This window comes from Orycteropus afer, unplaced genomic scaffold (genome assembly GCF_000298275.1).
Source record: "Orycteropus afer afer isolate SDZICR_OR568_19922 unplaced genomic scaffold, OryAfe1.0 scaffold00206, whole genome shotgun sequence".
NCBI classification, from domain to species: Eukaryota; Metazoa; Chordata; class Mammalia; order Tubulidentata; family Orycteropodidae; genus Orycteropus; species Orycteropus afer.
The window spans coordinates 1,519,830-1,540,330 of record NW_006921793.1 but is presented as its reverse complement, the minus strand read 5'-3'; the positions used below and the strand labels follow the sequence as shown (position 1 = coordinate 1,540,330).

Genomic DNA, 20,501 nt, shown 5'->3' with positions numbered 1-20,501 from the left:
TTCCTTTTTGATGTACTGTTTCAACTATTTTTTTGTTATCTTTGGCAAAACTTTACTTGTGTGTGATACTAATGATATGTTTGATAACTTCCGCATTCTGTTAGATCACTTTCTTTGGAATGGGCACAAACATGGATTTATTCCAGTCACTTAAGCAGATAGCTATCTTCCACATCTTGGCATAGGTAAGTGAGTGCTTCCAGTGTTGAATATGTTTGTTGCAAAATCTCATTTGGTATTCTGTCTATTCTGGAGCCTTACTTTTTACCGGTGCCCTCAGTGCAGCTTAGACTTATTCTTTCAGTACCATTGGGTCTTGATCACATGCTACCTCCTGAAATGGTTGAATTTTGACCGGTTGTTTTTGGTACAGTGACTCTGTATATTCCTTCTATCTTCTTTTGGTGCTTCCTGCATCATTCAGTGTTTTGCCCATAAAATCCTTTGATATTGAAACTCGAGGCTTGAATTTTTTCTTCAGTTTTTTCAACTTGAAATATGCCAAGCATATTCCCCCCTTTTGATTTTCTAACTCCGGGTCTTTGCATATTTCTTTATAATACTTTACTTGGTGTTCTCTAGTCAAGCTTTGAAATCGTCTGTTGAGTTCTTTTATGTCACCATTTCTTCCATTTGCATTAGCTACTCTGTGTTCAAGAGCAAATTTCAGAGTCTCTTCTGATATCCATTTTTGTCTTTTCTTTTTTGTTTGTCTTTTTAATGACCTTTTGACTTCTTCATGTATGATGTCCTCCCACAACTCGTCTGGTCTTCAGTCATTGGCATTTGTGTTAGACTGGGTTCTCTAGAGAAACAAAACCAGTAAAGCTTATATGTAAAGGGAAATTTATCTTAGGAAGATGGCTCACACACTTGTAGAAGCTGGCAAGTCCAAAGTTCTTGGATCAAACGTCAAGCTGGAGGCTTTTCCCAACTCACATAGCTGCAGGGACTGAGGAGCTCAAGGTTGGCTGACAGTACACTGGCTGTTGACTCCAACGAATGACGAATCCAAGATCTCCAGGCCAAATGGTGGATTGTTCGCTCACAGGCAGTTGTAGGCAGCACAACAGAATCCTGATCCAAAAGAGTGTCTCTTTTCCCAGGATGTCCATAAATATACTGGAAGCAGGCTACACCCCTATGGAAACTCCCTTTCAATGGATTGGCTGCTCAAACATAGACATCTGATGCCATCATGGGAAGAACCCACATCACAATTGCTTAAACCACACAGAATTATGGTCCAGCCAAGTTGTCACACAGCTCCAACTATCACAGTCCACCCCTTGTCAACTTGGCAGTTGTACACATCTTCTTAACTATATATAATCTCTAAATAAGGACAATTATAAAGTCATATTTGCACCTAACATGATATGCTAACACACGTACAACCGAAACGTATTAACCTTATTTACATTTCACAGTTCATAACAGAAGGAAACAAAAATATTTGATGCACATATACAATGAAGAAATATAACAGTCACAGCCCTCGTTTCTGCAACTGGTCACATGGTCATAGCTGATATTCAGAACTACCTTCTTCCACCACCCATTCTGTATTTCCCTTCCCCTCAGCAAGTACCTCAGCTGGTCGTGGTTCTTTGCCTGGTGGAGTAACCCAAACCTTCATTCCTGAAGGGGCAGGGCCATTAGCAGTCATATCAGAATTGGGTTGCTATAATTTTCCATTGACTTTAATCACAGGGCATGGTAGTGCTAAGAGACGTCCTTAAGAAATCTGTATTCCAGATATATTCTTCTTTACCTCCATTATGTAATGTCAATCCAATTTCCCCTTGGTAATCAGGATCTATCACACCAGATGGCACAGTAATGCCCTTCTTTGTCTGTTGATCCAGAGGCATGAGGAAGCCAAAATGGCCGGGTGCTATTCTTAATTTCCAGTTCAATGCAATTAGTATTGTGTCTCCAGGTGGGAGTTTTCCTTCCTTTAGGACTAAGATCTCCAGACCCGCAGAGCATGGGGTAGCAGGGACATGAAGCAAAAATTTTTTGAGTGGGTCACTAGGAGTAATAATGTGTGGTACCACTCCCGTTTCCACCCCTTGGTTCCTGGACCCATGAATCCTGGCTGTTGGAGAAACATAACCATATATTAGATGCTGTTTTAGAGCATATATAGCCTCCTGGAGAACACTGCCCCAACCCTTCAAGGTGTTGCCACGTAGGTGGTGCCATAATTGTGTTTTCAGTAGGCCATTCCATCATTCTGTCAAGCCAGCTGCTTCAGGACATGGTAAGACCAGTGAATTCCATGAGCATAGGCCCATTGCCATACTTCATTTGCTGTGAAGTGAGTCCCTTGATCTGAAGCAATACTGTGTGGGATACCATGATGGTGGATAAGGCATTCTATAAGTCCATGGATGGTAGTTTTGGCAGAAGCATTGTGTGCAGTGAAGGCGAATCCATATTCAGAATAAGTATCTATTCCAGTAAGAATAAAATGCTGTCCTTTCCATGATGGAAGTGGTCTGTTGTAATCATCCTGCCACCAGATTGTTGGCTGATCATCCCGAGGAATGGTTCCATATTTTGGACTCAGTGTTGGTCTCTGTTGCTGGCAGATTGTGCACTCAGCAGTGGCGGTAGCCAAATCAGCCTTGGTAAGTGGGAGTCAGTGTTGCTAAGCCCATGCATAACCACCATCCCTGCCACCATGGCCACTTTCTCTAGTGTAAATAGGACCAACCAACCAGCTTCCTAATGCTCCTCATGCTGACAAAATTGCAGAAAAGTATCAAATAAGCCATCATCCAGAGCCTCACTTCTCACAAGTACTTGATCTATTGGTGTTGCTATTTTGCATATTAATGTTGCCTCCTCATGCCTTGGATTAGCAAAGCCCTTTTTACTAATAGAGGCAGGGTCACTAGTGTCTTTACGATTAATCCAATTGGAGAACCAATTTAGGAAGCCCATCCTTATGATTTTCTCTCTAGACCCCACTCTTGGTACCAAATGTGTTAGACTGGGTTCTCTAGAGAAACAAAACTGGTAAAGCATATATATAGAGAGAGAGAGAAAGAGAAATTTATCTTAGGAAAATGGCTCACACGTTTATAGAAGCTGGCAAGTCCAAAGTTCTTGGATCAGATGTCAAGCTGTAGGCTTTTCCTGACTCACGCAGCTGCAGGGGTGGAGGAGTTCAGGGTTGGCAGGCAATATGTTGGCTTTTGACTCCAATTAGTGATGAATCCAAGATCTCCAGGCCAAATGGTGGATGTTTGCTTACGGCAGCACAATAGAATCCCGATCCACAGAAGAGTGTCTCTTTTCCCAGGATGTTCATTAATATACTGGAAGCAGGCCACACCCCTAGGCTAACTCCCTTTCAGTGGATTGGCTGCTCAAAACATATACATCTGATCCCATCATTGGAACAACCCACATCACAGTTGCTTAAACCACACAGAATTATGGTCCAACCAAGTGGACACACAGCTCCAACTATCACAACATTGAATGTGTCAAATCTGTTTTTCAGATGGTCTTTAAATTCAGATAGGCTATACTCAAGGTCATATTTTGGCCCTCGTTGGCTTGTTTTCATTGTCTTTAACTTCAAGTTGAACTTGCATATGAGCAGTTGGTGGTTTGTTCCACAATTGGCCCTGGCCTTATTCTCACTTAGGCTTTTGAGCTTCTCCATCATCTCTTTCCACAGATGTAATGGATTTTATTCCTGTGTATTCCATCTGGTCCAGTCCACTTGTAGTCACCATTTATGTTGTTGAATAAAGGTATTTACAATGAATAAGTCACAGGTCGTGCAAAATTCTGTCACGCAATCTCTGGCATCATTTCTGTCCCCAAGACCATATTTTCCAGCTACCAATGCTTCTTCGTTTCCAACTTTTGCATTCCAATCATCAGTAATTATCAGTGCATCCTGAATATATGTTTGATCAATTTCAGACTGCAGAAGTTGGTAAAAATCTTCAATTTCCTCATCTTTTTTGGCTTTAGTGCTTGGTGCTAAAATTTGAATAGTATTCATATTAACTGGTCTTCTTTGTAGACACATGAATATTTTTCTATCACTGACGGGATAGATCTTGAAATGTTCTTTTTGACAATGAATGCAGCCATTCTACTTCACTTTGTTAGTCCTGGCCTAGTAGACCGTGTTTGTCTGATTCAAAGTGGCCGATACCATTTATGCTCACAAACACCCAGAATTTTCATCTTTATGTGTTCCTTTTCATTTTTGATGAGTTCCAGTTTTCCTGCATTCATACCTCATATATTCCATGTTCTAATTATTAATGGATGTTTATAGCTATTTTTTCTCATTTTGAGTCTTGCAACGTCAGCAAATGAAGGTCCCAAACGGTTTGTTGTTGTTGTTGTTGTTATATGCTGTCAAGTTGGACCCGACTCATAGCAATCCCTCCTTGGGTTTCCGAGGCAGTATCTCTACGGAATTAGGTTGCCTAAACCTCCTTAAGGAGTGACTGGTGGGTTTGAACCTCCAGCCTTCTGGTTAGCAGTCAAGTGTCTTAGGCACTATGATACCAGGGCTCCCAAAAGGTTTTCAGTCCCTCCATTTCTTTAAGGCTTATGCTACTTTGAGGAGGTAGCTTTCCCTAGTTGTATTTTGAGTGCCTTCCAACCTGAGGGGCTCATCTTCTGGCATTACATCAGAGAATGTTTTACTGCTATTCTTCAGGTTTTCAGGGGCCAGTTCTTTTAGAAGTAGATTGCCATGTCCTTCTTCCTAGTCTGTCTTAGTCTGGAAGGTCTGGCGTAATTTTGTAAAAATATTACTAAGAAAGTTTAAAGATCCAAATTTATTACAAGGTTCTGTTTTACCTTAGGAGACCTCTCTATAACTGTGTAGAAAACTAAGTACATTAGACTTGCTTTGAATGAGAACCAAAATGGACCCACTTTATTCTAAATTTAGAGCTATATAACAGAAATACAACACATATTTTATAATCTAAGTTAGTAAATTGATTTCAAAATGGAATTAAGTACATAACTAAAGTAATGACCAGTTTCTCAAGGCAGAAATCATTACTTACAGAATTTCTTTAAAACATCCATTTAGGTACAAGTATTGTCAGAGTCCAAATAATCTAATATGGCTGAGTTTTTCAAGTAACAGAAATATATGTTTTAAAGCAAAGCTTATCATTTTAAATATTTTTTAAATAAATCATTCCAAAATGTACATTTAATGGAATTCTAAAGCTATTTAACAAGATAAGTGAAACATTTTCTTGGGACCCTATTAATTAATACCGGGAATTTTGTAAACACAGTGTCAATTAAATAATCAAGTGCATCCCTCTTCATATCCAAGAATGCAGAAATAGTTTTCCTGTGCAAGTTAAACTAAGTATTTAAGAGATGAGAGTAGACATATAAAAAGGAACAAAGTGGCTCCCAGGCAAGAACAAATTTGACAGAAGTTTTTAAAATATCTGAAAACTAAGGGAGGGAGAGAGAACAAATAGTATAGTTGTTTATATTTTCTATATGCTTTTATCTATATTTTTCCATGAGGAAGGAAAGGACCGACCACATCATCTCTTGAGTGATAATACATTTTAATCTTCCTTCCTCTCCCACTTACTATAGTTGTGATTCTGAATTTGTCATTCACTCATTTATTCATTCAATATATAGTTATATGTCTGGTATATATTATATAGTTTTGGGGGCCTGAATATAGAAAGGGGATATTGAATCATTCACTTACTTACAAAACATTATTTTTTCTCACCTAATAGGGTTGTGTAAGTAGTAGTTATATAATGTCTTTGGCATATAGTAGGTGCATCTCTTGAATAGTTAGTGGTGAGTTGCCTTCTTACATGAAATTTGTTCCTAGCAATAATAGATACTTGCAACTTTCTCACTGTATTTATTGTATAGAATTTTATTTCTCACAAAAACATAATTTTCTTTCAAAAAAATATATTTTAAACCAGTTAATCAGATCTTTATTTAGTATCACATTTATTTTACAAAGTGTAGGTGCTTATTTTAGTGATGATTTGTCATTAAAAATATGTCAAAATGTCTTAAAATGTTGTTGAAACTGTAAACAAACTCATAACACACACAGAGCTAATTATGGACACCATCTGTTTATTTTACGAAGCTTTTTTTTTTTAAACCATAGCATTGTCTGCTTATGATACTCTTCAAGATTATTGTGATGACTAAGTCCCATCCTTCAATTAGTGTAGTTGAAGATGGGAATACAATTCGTATTTTCACTAACCTTTTCCTATGAGTGTGTGAAAAATGATATGCCATGATAAAGAAATTATTCCGAAGTGCATTTAAAACATGTTTCGTTTTTAGGAGGAAAAAAATTGATATAGAAGCAGCAGCTGTGCCCAAAGTTTTATTCAAACTTCTGAAACTTTTTTCAAGATTTTAGATGAAAGATAGATTATCTCGTCTTTTCCAGTGCCATAGGTTGCTTTATTTGGACTCCGCTAGATTTAGGATTTTGTAAGTGATCATTCAAGTTTATAATGATGTGTATCTATGTTAGTGTACCTATGTATGCAGGTGCACGTTTTTGTCTATATAAATCCCATATGTTAGTGTGGAAGACCAGATATCCCCATGACAACATCATCCAAAGTAGTTATCAGTAATTTGCTGAGAGTGCACGATGATTTTACTGGCTCAGTGTTGCTATTGTGCATGCTAAGCACTACCCAAGTAAGTCTGGAAGGAAAAAAATCTGAAGGATCCATCTGCTGCTTTCTGCTACACTGCATTAATGTAAGATTACGCTAATCTGGTTGCTTGTCAGGACAGGTTAGTGAAAGCATGCAAGTGAGTGAGACAGTGGACTAGTGCTTTGGAAAATCATAAGCTGCTCCTATAGATGCCATGTTAAGTGTAGCAGAATGGGTTGATTATCAGCCACACTGAGGATTGCAGCCAACTATGTGATTTCAGGTTAAGAATTAGTTTCAAAATTAAAGTTGTGATACATTTTTTTGAGGCCAAATCTACATTAAATCTGGGAAAAGTACAAAGAGTTTACAAATACTTTTTTAGGATTTGAGTTTTCTTTTCATGACTTGTATTGTGTTTCTTCTTTAATTTTATTCTCTTGTTTGGAGGGTTTTTTTGTCACATATGATTAAATGTTAAATATAATTAACCTCATTTTACCCAAAGTGAAAATTTGCCTTATTTGTATTTATTTACCTTTTTCTACACCTATTGACTGGCAGATCTTGACCTTGCAGGTTGAGCATCCTGTCACAGAATGCATTACTGGCCTGGACCTAGTCCAAGAAATGATCCGCGTTGCTAAGGGTTACCCTCTCAGGCACAAACAAGCTGATATTCCCATCAACGGCTGGGCAGTTGAATGTCGGGTTTATGCTGAGGTAAAATGAATGATGTTGGGAGGAAGGAGGATTGTTGTGTTCAGAGTCCTAATACTAGCCAGCTACAGCTAAACAGCAGGGGAAAGTTAGAATTAATAATTTTATGCCAAGTATTTCATTATGTGATCCAGAAACATTATTTAGGTAATTTTTACTTAACATAAAATAGTTTTAAAGTATTGAGTTTAGTTAATTTCGTATATTATTTCTGGATGGAGAAATAACTACCAATCAGTTTAAGAGACAGCATACCAGTAGGTAAATAAATATTCTTGAATTTGAATGGACCATTTTTTGTTTTGTTTTACTTTTTTTCTTAAGCCATGTTAGTAATAAATAGAAAACATTTATTTCTGCGAGTGGTTTTTTTTTTTTAAGAATCTGTCCTGGGTACATGCTAAATGTTAACTCAATGTTTGCTTAACATTTTTGACAATTTTCTTCCTAATAATTTTATCCCTTTTAATTATTTGAAAGTAAAAGTTGAACTTGAGTTTTATGGCTTTTGGTAAAATATGTATTTTTCATTCATAATGTCAATAATGTGTTTTAGTCACAAATGTAAACTCAGTGTAATATTTTCATATAATCTTATAGCTATATAAATTGGATAAAACAGTCAATAAATGATTAAAACAGGAATGCAATCCATTTTACTTTCGGGCATTGAAGCCTGTCTATCAAAATAAAAGTAAATGAACAGTATCTGTTTAAGAATGCTGAAAGTTTTTTGAAACATTTTTTAAAGATCTTAAAAATTATGCTTTTGGTTTTTGACCTATTTCAACTGGCATTCTCTTTTTTTCCTTATTTTTGTGACACTGATCATATTTATTATTTATTCTGATTACCTAAGATGTTTACAAATGAAGTACTTATCTAGTAGCACATGCAAAGGTTTTTTTCAAGTCTTTATTTAAAGAACTAGAATCCTGAAAGTTTACCAATGTTAGCTGTTTTGAGAAGTAAAAAAACACAGTACCTTTTGTACACCACATTTGTTATTATAAACTTGAGCATGTTTTGATGTAGAACCTAGGTTATTTTATTTTTGCCTAAGCCATTCTAAGAAAGTTTATAAAAATTTGGAAATTTACCAATTTCAATGTAGTACAATGAAGGTCATGCTAAACTTTGCTCACAGTTCTGTTTGATTTTTAAATACAGTTCTAAATTGTTTAGAATGAGCAGGAGACAGTAATATTCTGGAGTCTATTATTTGGTAAATACTCTATGTTGAAAATAGGCCTATAAATGCTTCTTCATTTGATAAATATTCAGCTTTACTTGTGCTGAGTTTTATTTCAAAGACTATGCTTCCTTTTCTTTGAACTTTCAGGATCCCTACAAGTCTTTTGGTTTGCCGTCTATTGGGAGATTGTCTCAGTACCAAGAACCAGTACATCTACCTGGTGTAAGTCATTAGGCTATAATATCAAGTGAGGAGTTACTTGATTTGTGTTGTGCTTTTATGTAAAGCATGTCAAGACGAAAGGGTGTAAATTGAAGCGCAAGTAAAAATCACAGGGAAGCACAGTTTTTTTTTTTTTTTATATATTTTTACCATTTTCTACTGTGTAGCATAGAGGAAAGCCAGAGTTGACTTGACAGGGAAATCCAGAGCTATCTGATGATACAAAATGGTAGCTTCCAATTCTTTGAAATTTGAATGTAAAAGATAGAATTCTAGAATGAGAAATAACTTCTTTGTGTTGCGATTTAATCTTTTCAAGAAATTTAAACTAGCTCCCTGATAGTCAGATGTCAAGAAATACAAGCACAAAATCAACTCCTTCATTGAAATTGATTAAGGAAAACAAATAGTGCCTTATTCTATTGTGTCATGGACTGTAAGAAGTATATATTACTGATGCCAGTTTTTAAAGAAGTGATCACTGTCCACTTTATTCTGTACTCTTTTATAATTAATAGCTGTTCTTTAAATTGTTTTTGTTGCATAAAAAGAACAATGATGTACCCTTTTTCTTAAGGTAATAAGTGCATAGCTATATGACATTATACTGGCTAGTAGATGACAAGGTTGTACCATCTGTGAATATGATTATTCAGTTTAATTACTTGCATGAAGATGGTGAAAGATTACAGGAAGAATTCTAAATTTGAAGATGTTATTGGATATATGATTTATTTCATTTTTTAAATTGTTTTTGCCCATGTGCTTTCTAAAGGGACTTGACCCTTTCTAGGCTGGGAGACTTCATGCTGTGTTCAAAGCTTGAAGGCAGAAAAAAAATTGTAAAGATTTAACAGGCATTATGTGACGTTAGATAGCAGATGAGAAAATAAGTATCATAGGGACATATCTAAACATTTTTTTAATCAAAGAAAAAAAGTATTAAATAAGAATTCATAATGATTACTCTAGTTGTTAGAAGTTTTCACCATGTTGTAATAGCTAACAGGATGTCAAACATTTTGCCCTTGTAAGTTTTTGCAATTTGCAATTTTCAAACGTGAGACCTGTTGAAAGTACAAGTGATAATGGACAAACTATACCCCCTACAGTCTTTGTCCCACCAAATCTTTCTTCAATTAATGCTGCAGCAGGAGTTTTATGTAATAACATTTACGGTTGTGAGCCATCCATAGAAAGAAAAAACAATTAAAATGCCTTAAATGTTCTGCTTACTGCTGTTATTTGCTTGTGTGAATGTTGCATGTCAGCTAAATGGACCAAGGAATAGATAAAGTGATTGGGTGCAGGAGAGTGCACACTAAGCTTTGTCTATCATTATTGCTGGGAGCAATCAAATTGATGTCAGCAGGACAGTAGATGCGTTGACAGCTGTAATTATGTATCTCCATGGTGATCACTTTTGGCCTGTCATGGAGGCCCACGAGTCCCCTCCCTTGCAAGCATTTAATCAGATTGGGCTGTCACTTGTCAGGTAGACATGGCGGGCTGGGAGTTGTGGTTAGGGGGAGAGGTGAATTGAGAATGAAGGGTGGGAGATGTCTGATAGTTTCACAGTGTCCAGTGTGGTACTGAAGAAAGAAATTTTAATTATGCTAGAGGTTTCTGAGCAATGATTCGAGAGTCTCATACAGAGGTGCTTGGGTGTTTTTTGTTATTTGTTTTTCTTCCTTCCCTTATTAAAACAAGATCATTCAGTTTTAGCTTTTCCCTTTTCTGGTTACAAAGATATGTATGTAAGAGTTAACTTACAGTTTATACTTTTCACATGCTTCTTTTAGCATAAGATTTATTTCTATGGCAAAAGGAAGATTTTGATCATTGTGTTTTGTAAATTTATGATTTTTTGACTGCACTTTTGTTTTGCTCGGATACTTGATTGCCGTTCCATTGGACTTCTAATGCCAGTGTGGCTAGCCTTTCTTTCTTTGGAGAGATGGAGATTTGATTGGACTTTTAATTGATTGCTAGAGATAAAAAACATAGCTGGTTACTATTTATACAAAGCTGCATAAACAGTAAATTATGAGAGTTGTCTTGCTTTATTAAAATTTTAAGCGGGAAATGTTGATTTGCTTATTCATAGATAATTGTATTTATAGTACATCTTGATTTTACCTTATATATTTTTAAGTTACAAGGACATACCTTCTATGATCATAATTTTAGTAAATATAAAGACGTTGTTATACTTAAGAAAACTTGGTAACCTAACTTTTAGGATAGTTTTATCAAGGTAACTAAAATTATAAGCTTTGGACTATAGGAGACTGTAATCAATATTGTTTATGGTCTATGTTATTTTATCAGTAGATTGAAAACCAAAGTTCCACATTAGCTTTAGTAAGATAGGTTTAAAATCAAAAGTTGTAGAACTTGTACAAATCTCAATTTTAAACACAGCTTTTGTAAGCATGCTATGTTTTTAAAGATGATATAGTGGTAATTTAGCTCTTTCACTTTTTGCTACTAAAATCAAGAAAGTGAAAGTTCAGAGATATCTTTTCTATGGGGTTCTCTGATTGCCAGTCACTATGTAGGGCTATTTTGAATGTAGAACAAGGTAAACTGTGATTTTATTGCTTTCAGAGCTTCTCTATTAATTCTTTCCTAGTTTTTGTAAACGTTGTAGTTTTCATAGAACTTTAGTTTTTGTCCTGAAATGTGTTTTCATAAAATGGAAAGCCAAATATATTTTTGTAAGTATACTTGCAAAATCTAAGTATACTGGATGGCTTTCATTTAAAATTAAGATTTTCGTATGCAAATGTGAATGTGAATGCAAATATTTATATTTTTATTTATGTTTATAAATACGGAAATAAAAGCACTCTGGGTAAGTGATAACATTGTCTTTTGAAACCTTACAAAGACAGTAATAGTAATTTTTTTACGATATTATTGAGAGACTAAAACTACGGTTTATCTTTTGGTGTCACTGTATAATAAAGCCATCATCATACCCTCATGTGGATATCCTAGACAAGAGGTTCTACATGTGGTCCCTTGATAATTGCCTAAATTAAAATATTAAAGGCCTAACAGCCGCTGTGTTGACCTTTTTCTGCCTTGCTGCAGACAGATGAACTGCTGTTTATTAGGAAGGTTTCTTCCCACAGGTGAAGAGCTATGTGAGCTTCCGCTCTTCCCTTCCCACCCCTTTACCATGTTGGGCATCAAAGTCCTGCTGTTCTAGCAGCTTCGATTAAATTCCTCTATCCTCAAAATCCCTAGGATATGCCTGACAGTCTTAAGTATTTTGACTAGCTTTTAAATACTTCAGATTCCTAAACTTTGTAGCAATAATTTAACAAATATTTAGTCCCCAGCAACTGCTCATTTGAAAAGTTTTACATGGCTAACCTCTGTGTTTTGCTGCTGATATCAAACTGGGAGATGAAAACAAGATTCAGCAATATACTAACTGACTTGTTGGCTGGTTAACAGCGATCAGGTTCTTCAAAAGAATATTTTGAACTTGTGCTATTTTTTCCCCCCATGAAAATTGCAAAATCAGAACTCTAATTGAGGCTGTGTCCTTACAAAGTAAAGCCATGGAAAAAGCTGTGTAAACATTAAAGCCTCAGGAGACTAACAGTAACAGGAAAAAAAAAAGTGTTTTACAGTTGAGAGGGTGAGGCAAAAAAGGAAAGTGTTACAGACATGAAAGCCACAGGACCAGTGTTCCTATAGAGTTGAGGAGCAGAGCTCCCAAGTCCTGCTGCCTGTGTTTGACTGAGGTCCTGATTGGAGCTCTCAGAAGGGGTCAGGGGGAATGTGATTAGAAGGGGCATGACTCATGCCATACTTCAGTTGCAAGGCACCATCTAACAGCTACCAGTACATCCCAGGATAGTGATGTACAAAGTACGTTTCACTGTTTTATTACTTGCTTCATTTAGTGAAAGAACAAAAGATGTGTGTTGTACTGTGTATTCACAGATCAAGATACTTTAGACTCTTTATTTTTTAATTAAGAGTGAAATTATTTCTCTGTTTATTCATGAAAATTAAATTGGTTGTTAAAAAAATGTCTGCACAACATTAAGTTATTTTCATTTTTCCCTCATTTTCTCCCAGGTCCGGGTTGACAGCGGCATCCAACCAGGAAGTGATATTAGTATTTATTACGATCCAATGATTTCAAAAGTTAGTTTGAGTTCTGTCATTTCTTTCATTTTTTTTCTTCTGAAAAGATAATGCATGCATTTAATTAAAAAAGTCTGATATTGAACCCTTGTGCCAATCACGCTATCATTAAACAAATAATTATGCACTGATAGAAAAGTGAAAGCAGAGATTTTTTTCTCTTAAAAGATAAATTTTAATATCATAGTAGTTCGCAGTAGTCCCTCTTCTCCAATCAACTCAAACACATTAACCCTACACACACATACACACACACACACACACACACACATGCAAGCACATATACACAATAACAAACATCTATCCAATGACACCAACCCAGTTTATTGCAATGAAAAGGAATTAAGACATTTTTGGGGGCTATTCCTGAAAATTGCCTAAGATGAAAACATGAGTGGGGGTGACAGAATAATTTTTACCCTTTCTATTCAATTTTACTGCTCATTAGTTAATTAATAGATTTGATGTAATTCAATTTTGGGAGCTCTGGTGGCGTAGTGACTAAGGCATTTGACTGCTAACCAGAAGACTGACGGTTCAAACCCATCAGCCACGCCTCAGAAGGAAGGTTGGGCAATGTACTTCCGTAGTAATACTGCCTTAGAAACCCTAGGAGGGGTCACTATGAGTCAGCTCTGACTCAATGGCAGCGAGTTTGGTTTTTTGGTTAATTAAATTTTATATGAGTTTAAAATGTCTTTTTTTCCCAATTGCAGCATATTGACTATTGAGAATAAATACAACAATTCTGCTTAAATGTCTAGCTCTGTTAAAATATTGAAAATCTCAAGACAGGATAAAATACAAAATACTGACTATAACAATTAAAACTGTAGATTTTATTTAGAAAGTCCAGTAGTCTCAGGAATTTTAAATCTGTAGTAGGAGATGATTTCTTTATTTAACACTATTTCTCAAGATGGTTTTTCTCCAAGTGTAGTTTTTTTATATAGTTGTAGTTGCAATAAGTAAATAAGTTTTTTTCTTTCCTTTTTCACTAAAACACCAAACCAACCAACCAACCAAACAACTGCTGTCAATTCTACTCTGACTTATGGTGACCCCTATGTGTCAGAGAAGATCTGTGCTCCATAGGGTTTTCAATGGCTGATCTTTTAAAAGTAGATCACCAGGTCTTTATTCCAAGGCACCTCTGAGTAGACTTGAACTTCCAGCCTTTCTGTTAGCAGCCAAGTGTGGTAACCATTTGCAGCACTTGGGACTTCAATGTTTTTGGCCTAATATTGTCAAAATAAACCTTAGGTATTTTGTGTTTAGGAAAATACTATTCAATTTTTAAATAAAAATAGATTGATTTAAATAGATATGATTACATTTTTTAGATGAATACCTTTTTTATTTAAAAAGAAGGCCTGAAAATTATTTTTGCCTGATAATGATATTGAAGAGTTAATAGAAAATGTACTAAAATTATTATAATTGACAGACTAATGTAACAACCAGAAAAATATTTTATGAATAGTTACTCTCTCATTTTATTCCTAAATTATTATAACATGTAAATAGGCACAAAAGCACAGAGAACAGTAAGACCATGATGCTTTCCTAATACTTTCCCTTGGCTTCTGTTTTATGTTATCTGTAAAAGTATAAATGATTTTTTTTATCTTTTTGTTTATTTTTTATGAATGATTCTTAAGATAATCTTTTTCTTAAAATGTATTTTTAATTTAAAAGTTTATGTTTTTGTCAGTTGTGAAAGTGTTAGCTATTCAGGGTGTCAAATTTGGAAACAACAGAAAAATAGCAATAGAAAAGAAAAGTCCCTTACCATTCCATATGGCCATGTCCTGTCTGAAATGTCCACATTTTGGTGTGTTTCTTTTAAAATGGTTTTCTCTGCTTCTTTTTGTTATATTTTTATTTCTCTTAAGTCTCTTTTACTGTGGTAGTGAAATATAAAAGTCTGAAATAGCTTGAATCTAAAACTTACTTACTTTAAAAAATCTTAATGTTCATACTCTATATTAAAATTGAACTGTGAATTTCAAAAGATAGGTTGGGAAATCTGAAATAGTTTGATTTTTACTAGAATGAACCACTTAACCTGTGTAAATAAATTTTTTTTTCTTCCCCCTTCTTCTTTTAGCTTATCTCATATGGTTCTGATAGAACTGAAGCACTGAAGAGAATGGAAGATGCACTGGATAATTATATTATTCGAGGTAAAAGCAAGTATTTGAGCTTCTATTATTATAAATGGCATCCAATTTTAGAAAACAGCTGGACAAATTACGAATTAGAAAATTCCATGGAACATTTGCTTACTATGTGTTTAAATAGAAATAAGAATAGCTTGAAATAATTAAATTACAAAGTAAGAATAGGTATTTCATTTTGTATAGTGTATATATGTATGTATATCTTAAATTATCTAATTAAACTTATGATTTATGACTTTTCCTAGATGAACATTTATTATATTGTAAGTTACATAAAATGGAGAGACTTAAGAATAAATCATTGGCCAGTGCAGTTTGAAAGTGTATTTGCTATATTATTGTCTATGTTTTTATTTTTAAGAGTTTGAAACTTGAAAGTATATGGAGGTTTGAAACTGTGACTTTCAGTTGATGAATTTGAGGATATGGAGAACAGCTGTTTGCTTCTATGAATTAGAGTAAATTGTAGAATATTTTCTTTTGAATGCAGTTTTGTTACCTCATGTACATGTAGGATAGTTCTTTCTAGTGGTTAACAGAGTGTGATCCTACAAGCTTTTAGGGTATGTAGTGATAACTGAATTAGGAGCAGTCATTACATTTAAATAATTGACAGAAAGTTATATTTATTCCTTTTATGGAGTAAATGCCATTCTGAATTCCATTAGCAACTTTTCATTAGTGATGAAAAGATTACTTTTGCCCAACATAAATTGTAATCAAATTCAGTCAAACCAAACCAAACTCATTGCCCTTGAGTCAGATCTGACCCATAGTGACCCCTTCTTGGGTTTCCGCGGCAGTATCACTACAGTTGATTACCCGTCTTCCTTCTGCAGAGTGGCTGGCGGGTTTGAACCACCAGCCTTCTGGTTAGCAGTGAAATGCCCTATTAGGCACCATGCTACCAGAGCTTGCAGTAATGGACTTTAATTCCAAATTTAAATGGTAAAATAAAAGTTCACTTTGAATTCTGAATGAATAGTGGGTTCTGGTGGGGCAGTGCCTAAGGCATTTGACTGCTAACCAGAAGGCTGGTGGTTCAAACCCACCAACCAATCTGCAGAAGGAAGATGGGGCAATCTACTTTTGTAAAGATTTACTACCTTGGAAACCCAGTGGGGTCACTATGAGTCAGAATTGATTTGATGGCAGTGGGTTTGGTTTTTTTAGTGGGTCTGTGCACATTCTGTAGTAGAGGCTGTCTGTACAGCTTTGCTGTTTTCTCATGGCTCTCTCTACATAATAGTGGGCCTGGGAGGTTAGCTTTAGAGGCTAAAGAGGAATATAATGGTAGAGTACAACTGCTCAGCTCCTTCCAACTGTGTTGTTGTGTGCTGTGGAGTCTATTCTGACTCACAGTAACTCTATAAGACAAAGTAGAATTGCCCCATAGGGTTTCCAGTGTTGTAATCTTTATGGAAGCCAACTGCCACATCTTTCTCCCATGGAGCGGGTAGTGGGTTTGAGCCACTGATTTTTCACCTAGCAGCCCAATGCTTAACCATTGTACCACCAGGGCTCCTTCCTTCAGACCACTGAAGGACTTTTATGCAATTTCCAAAAGGCATCCCTCCATCTTATAAGTTGTAAGGCCTGGCAAGTGGACTACAACTTTGTATGAAATAGAAAAAAGGCTCTATTTTCTGTTTCTAGCCCTGAGACATAGTAGCCCTGAGACAGGGAGCCCAGATTAGCCAGTGGAATATAGCTTGCATATCAAGACCTTACTTGTTCCCTTGACCAACTGCCTTTGTGCAATGAACAATTTGTGCAGCTGTATAGTAGTGTCCTACACACATTTAGTGACTCTCTGGGATTTTTTTTTTTTTTTTTTTTGCATTATCTGTCTTTGTTTGCTCATTTTTCTCTAATGACAACTCATGTCATCTCTATTTTTCCTTATCTTTTCTCTTGTTAGATCAGGAAAAATTTCTTCCCTCCCTCCCCTTTTATTATAGCCCTTTTGTCTTCCAATTTGATAACCAAAACAATGATTGTATCTAATGTTACACATTAGCATTTTCCCCCTTCCAACAAAAGGAAGATGTGGTTGCAGTGTAGTAAATTAACTGGTATGGCTTTTGTAGCCCTAAGTTTTTGTAAACTCCATGGTGGAACTTTCCATGAACAACTGAGTAGCTCCTAATTGTTAAAATTATCCACCTGGGTTATTTCTGTTGGGAATGGCTTGAAGGAATCTTCTGGGAAGTCCCCTCTCTCTCAGGTGTGTAGAATTCTCATGTTGGGATTGTTTGGTTCGTCACTCTGCCAAGCTCAAAAGGAGCCCTCCTGGAGGCAGAAGGAGTCTTTCTGACTGCTGGCTGAGAAAGATGTGCTGCTGAGAGAAACACGCTCCTGAGAGACATGCACTTGCTGAGAGAGATGCAAGAGAAACATGCTGTTGAGAGAGAGATGCAAGGGACATGCGCTGCTGAGAGACTGGTGGCTGCTAAGTGAGTTTGCTGGCTGCGAGAGACTAGTGCATTTCTGATTTGAATTGTAGCCTGTTGCTTCCCTAATAAACTCCATAATCTGTGAGTTCTTTGTAGTCACTGCAGCGAATTATTGAACCCAGCAGAGAGGTGATGGGTGCTGTGGGAGGGACGGTTGGTGTCAGGGTTGGTGAAAGGGCTGGAGGGAGGTAGCATGTCTGGCCTTTGTAGGAATAGTCCTTGGGCTACTGATGGTGATTCTGTCTTCCTCTTGTGGGGTTAGAGGAGGTCAGAAGATGCGGCCTCCTTGCCTCTTTGGCAGTGGTGCAATGAATTATTTACTTAAGATGACTCTTCTAGCCAAGGTCTTTGTCACTGCCACCAGATGACCGGGTAGAACTATGCAAATGTGAAGTGCTTGTGGTTCACCAAGGGAGTGGGTGGTGCTTGGTTCTCTAGTGCTACTCTAATAGAAAATACCACAAGTGGATGGCTTTAACAAGCAGGATTTATTCTCTTACAGTTTAGGGGGCTAAAAGTCCGAGTTCATAGTGCCAGCTCTAAGGGCTGGGTGAAGGCCCTTTGACCTTAGACTTTAGCTCTGCTTTTTGCTCCTGGCCCACTGGAGCTGGAGGGATCTCTTAATTCAGGCAGCTGCTGGCTAGTGAGGCTGACAAACCCAAGGTTGACTAGTAAAATGACACAGTCTTAAGGTTATCAATCAACATGGCAGACCACTAGTTCAAGTCCAGAAATAGTCCCAAGATCAGCAGGCAATATGGCAGGCTGCTAAATGAAGACTTGGGTACATGCAGGGTCCAAGTGTGCCAAAAAGTTCAGAGATTATGTACTGGAAGCAGAACACATCACTAAGGCAGCTACTCAGCTGCTTACAATAGAGTCTACCACGTAGTTGATTACCAGTCTCATCATGGGGGAATAACTACATCCAGCTGCCTCGCCTCTCCAAACCAGGCCCAGCCAAGGTGATACATAACCTGATGTATCACCATGGCTTGTTATTTAATAATGTAAATAATTATTCATGGTACCCTTGTTGGGGTGGGACCATGGAAATAAAGTGTATGGAACCATAACATGGGGATTGGTCAGTTTTGCCATTCTGCTAACCTTAAAATGAGCCATTTCAGAGGTTGAAGAAGGATCTCACTGCCATCAAGAGAAAGAAGCAGTAGTGGAGTGTGTCCTTGGACCCGAAATCCCTGCACTGAGACAACAGCAGCAGGGCTGAGATACCTGCTTCACACAGAGCATTGGGCTTGCTGGCCCATGGAGCAGGAAAACTGCTGTTGGACAGGAGGCTGGATGGCCGAGTAGGGTGTACCTATTGGCAGAGCTGAAAGAACTTTGTGACACTTACCTGGGCAGGGCAGAGGCCAGGCTGAGAGGCCATGGCCCAGAGAGAGGCGTGCCTATGGCCATTACTGAGGGGAAGCTATTCTGATAGAAGACTTGTATCTGGAGCATTCCTGAACCTGAATTGTAACCTGTTCACTTCCCTAATAAACCCCATAAATGTGAATATTGCCTATGAGTTCTGTGTGGTCATTGCAAAGAATTATTGAACCTAGCAGAGAAGTAGAGAGTGCCATGGTAGGGAAGATTGGTGTCAGAATTGGTTAAAAAAAAAAAAAAAGTGTGGAGGGTTGTGGCATGCCTGACCTCTGATTCATAGGGATCAGGCTTGGGCTGATGCGGCTGATGCTGCTGATGCTGATGCTGATTCTGTCTCCCCTATGTGAAATTAGAAGAGATCAGAGGATGCCAACCAGTGCCCTTTTTGTGGAAAATATAGTAAGCTTTTTAAAAAATATTTATTTTATTGTTGTTGAGAATATACATAGAAAAATACACCAGTTCAGTAGTTGCTACATGTACAGTTCAGTGACATTGATTACATTTCTCAAGGTGTCCAACTGTCCTCCCTTTTCTGAGTTGTTCTTCCCTCATTAAAATAAACTCACTGCCTCTCAAGATTCCTGTCTAATCTTCTGAGTTGCTTTTTCAGTTTGATACCATATAGATAGTTCTTAAAAGAACATAATGTTCAAAGTAGACTTACATTTTTTTGGAAAATAATATAAACTTTGATGCAATAAAGAAACCACTAACATTACTATCCAGAAAAATCTAAAAATTTGAAAATGAAAACCCTCATAACATTTTTTATTAAAATCTAACTCATTCATTTTTTAAGCCTTATTTGTGGAGTATTTGCTAGTTTTTGTAACTGTTATGGTCTACCATTTTATTAAGTAGAAGATACATATCTTTTTCCCATACTACATTGTTTAAGTAAGCCTTCATGGGCATATTTTTCTACAGAAATAGTATTATCTCCAGAATGGTCTAAGTGTATGTTTAAAACATACATCTAATTTGAATGTTAGTCGATGTATGGGGATAACTATATATATAGCACTTAACAAGAACTGAAATAGTAGGTTGCAAATGAAGATAGATAGATATCTCTATATATCTATCTCTCTCTATATATACATATAGAGAGCTAGATATATGGAGATATATATATATATATATAGAGAGAGAGATAGATATATATAGATATGTCACTATATATAATCATGTTAACTTACCCAATCGTCCTTTATGGACATGGTTAAGTTCAAAAGAACAGGTCATTCTGTGAAAATTGATGCTATGCAAAAATAGACAATGAAGACATCAGATCACAAAATTGAAGATTCCTATGTAATTATATAACTGACAAACCACTGAGAATTTTGGGCCAACTCAGATGACAAATAATCTTATCAAAAACAAACAGTATTAATCTCACCTATCACTTTGGCATTTGTTACAATTAGAAATACATGACTAAGGTGCAACATATTCAGAGAGTAGATTTTTTTTT

At 36.4% G+C, this 20,501-nt stretch overlaps 1 protein-coding gene across 1 annotated transcript in view; it reads left to right on the top strand.

The window, feature by feature from the left end:
* Positions 1-20,501, top strand: part of PCCA (propionyl-CoA carboxylase subunit alpha) — a 785,038-nt gene that overhangs the window by 397,713 nt on the left and 366,824 nt on the right. The window contains exons 12-15 of the mRNA XM_007948152.2: positions 7,260-7,403; positions 8,743-8,817; positions 12,919-12,987; positions 15,098-15,173. Of these exons, the coding sequence (XP_007946343.1) occupies positions 7,260-7,403; positions 8,743-8,817; positions 12,919-12,987; positions 15,098-15,173 (364 nt within the window). The remainder of the gene's footprint in view (positions 1-7,259; positions 7,404-8,742; positions 8,818-12,918; positions 12,988-15,097; positions 15,174-20,501) is intronic.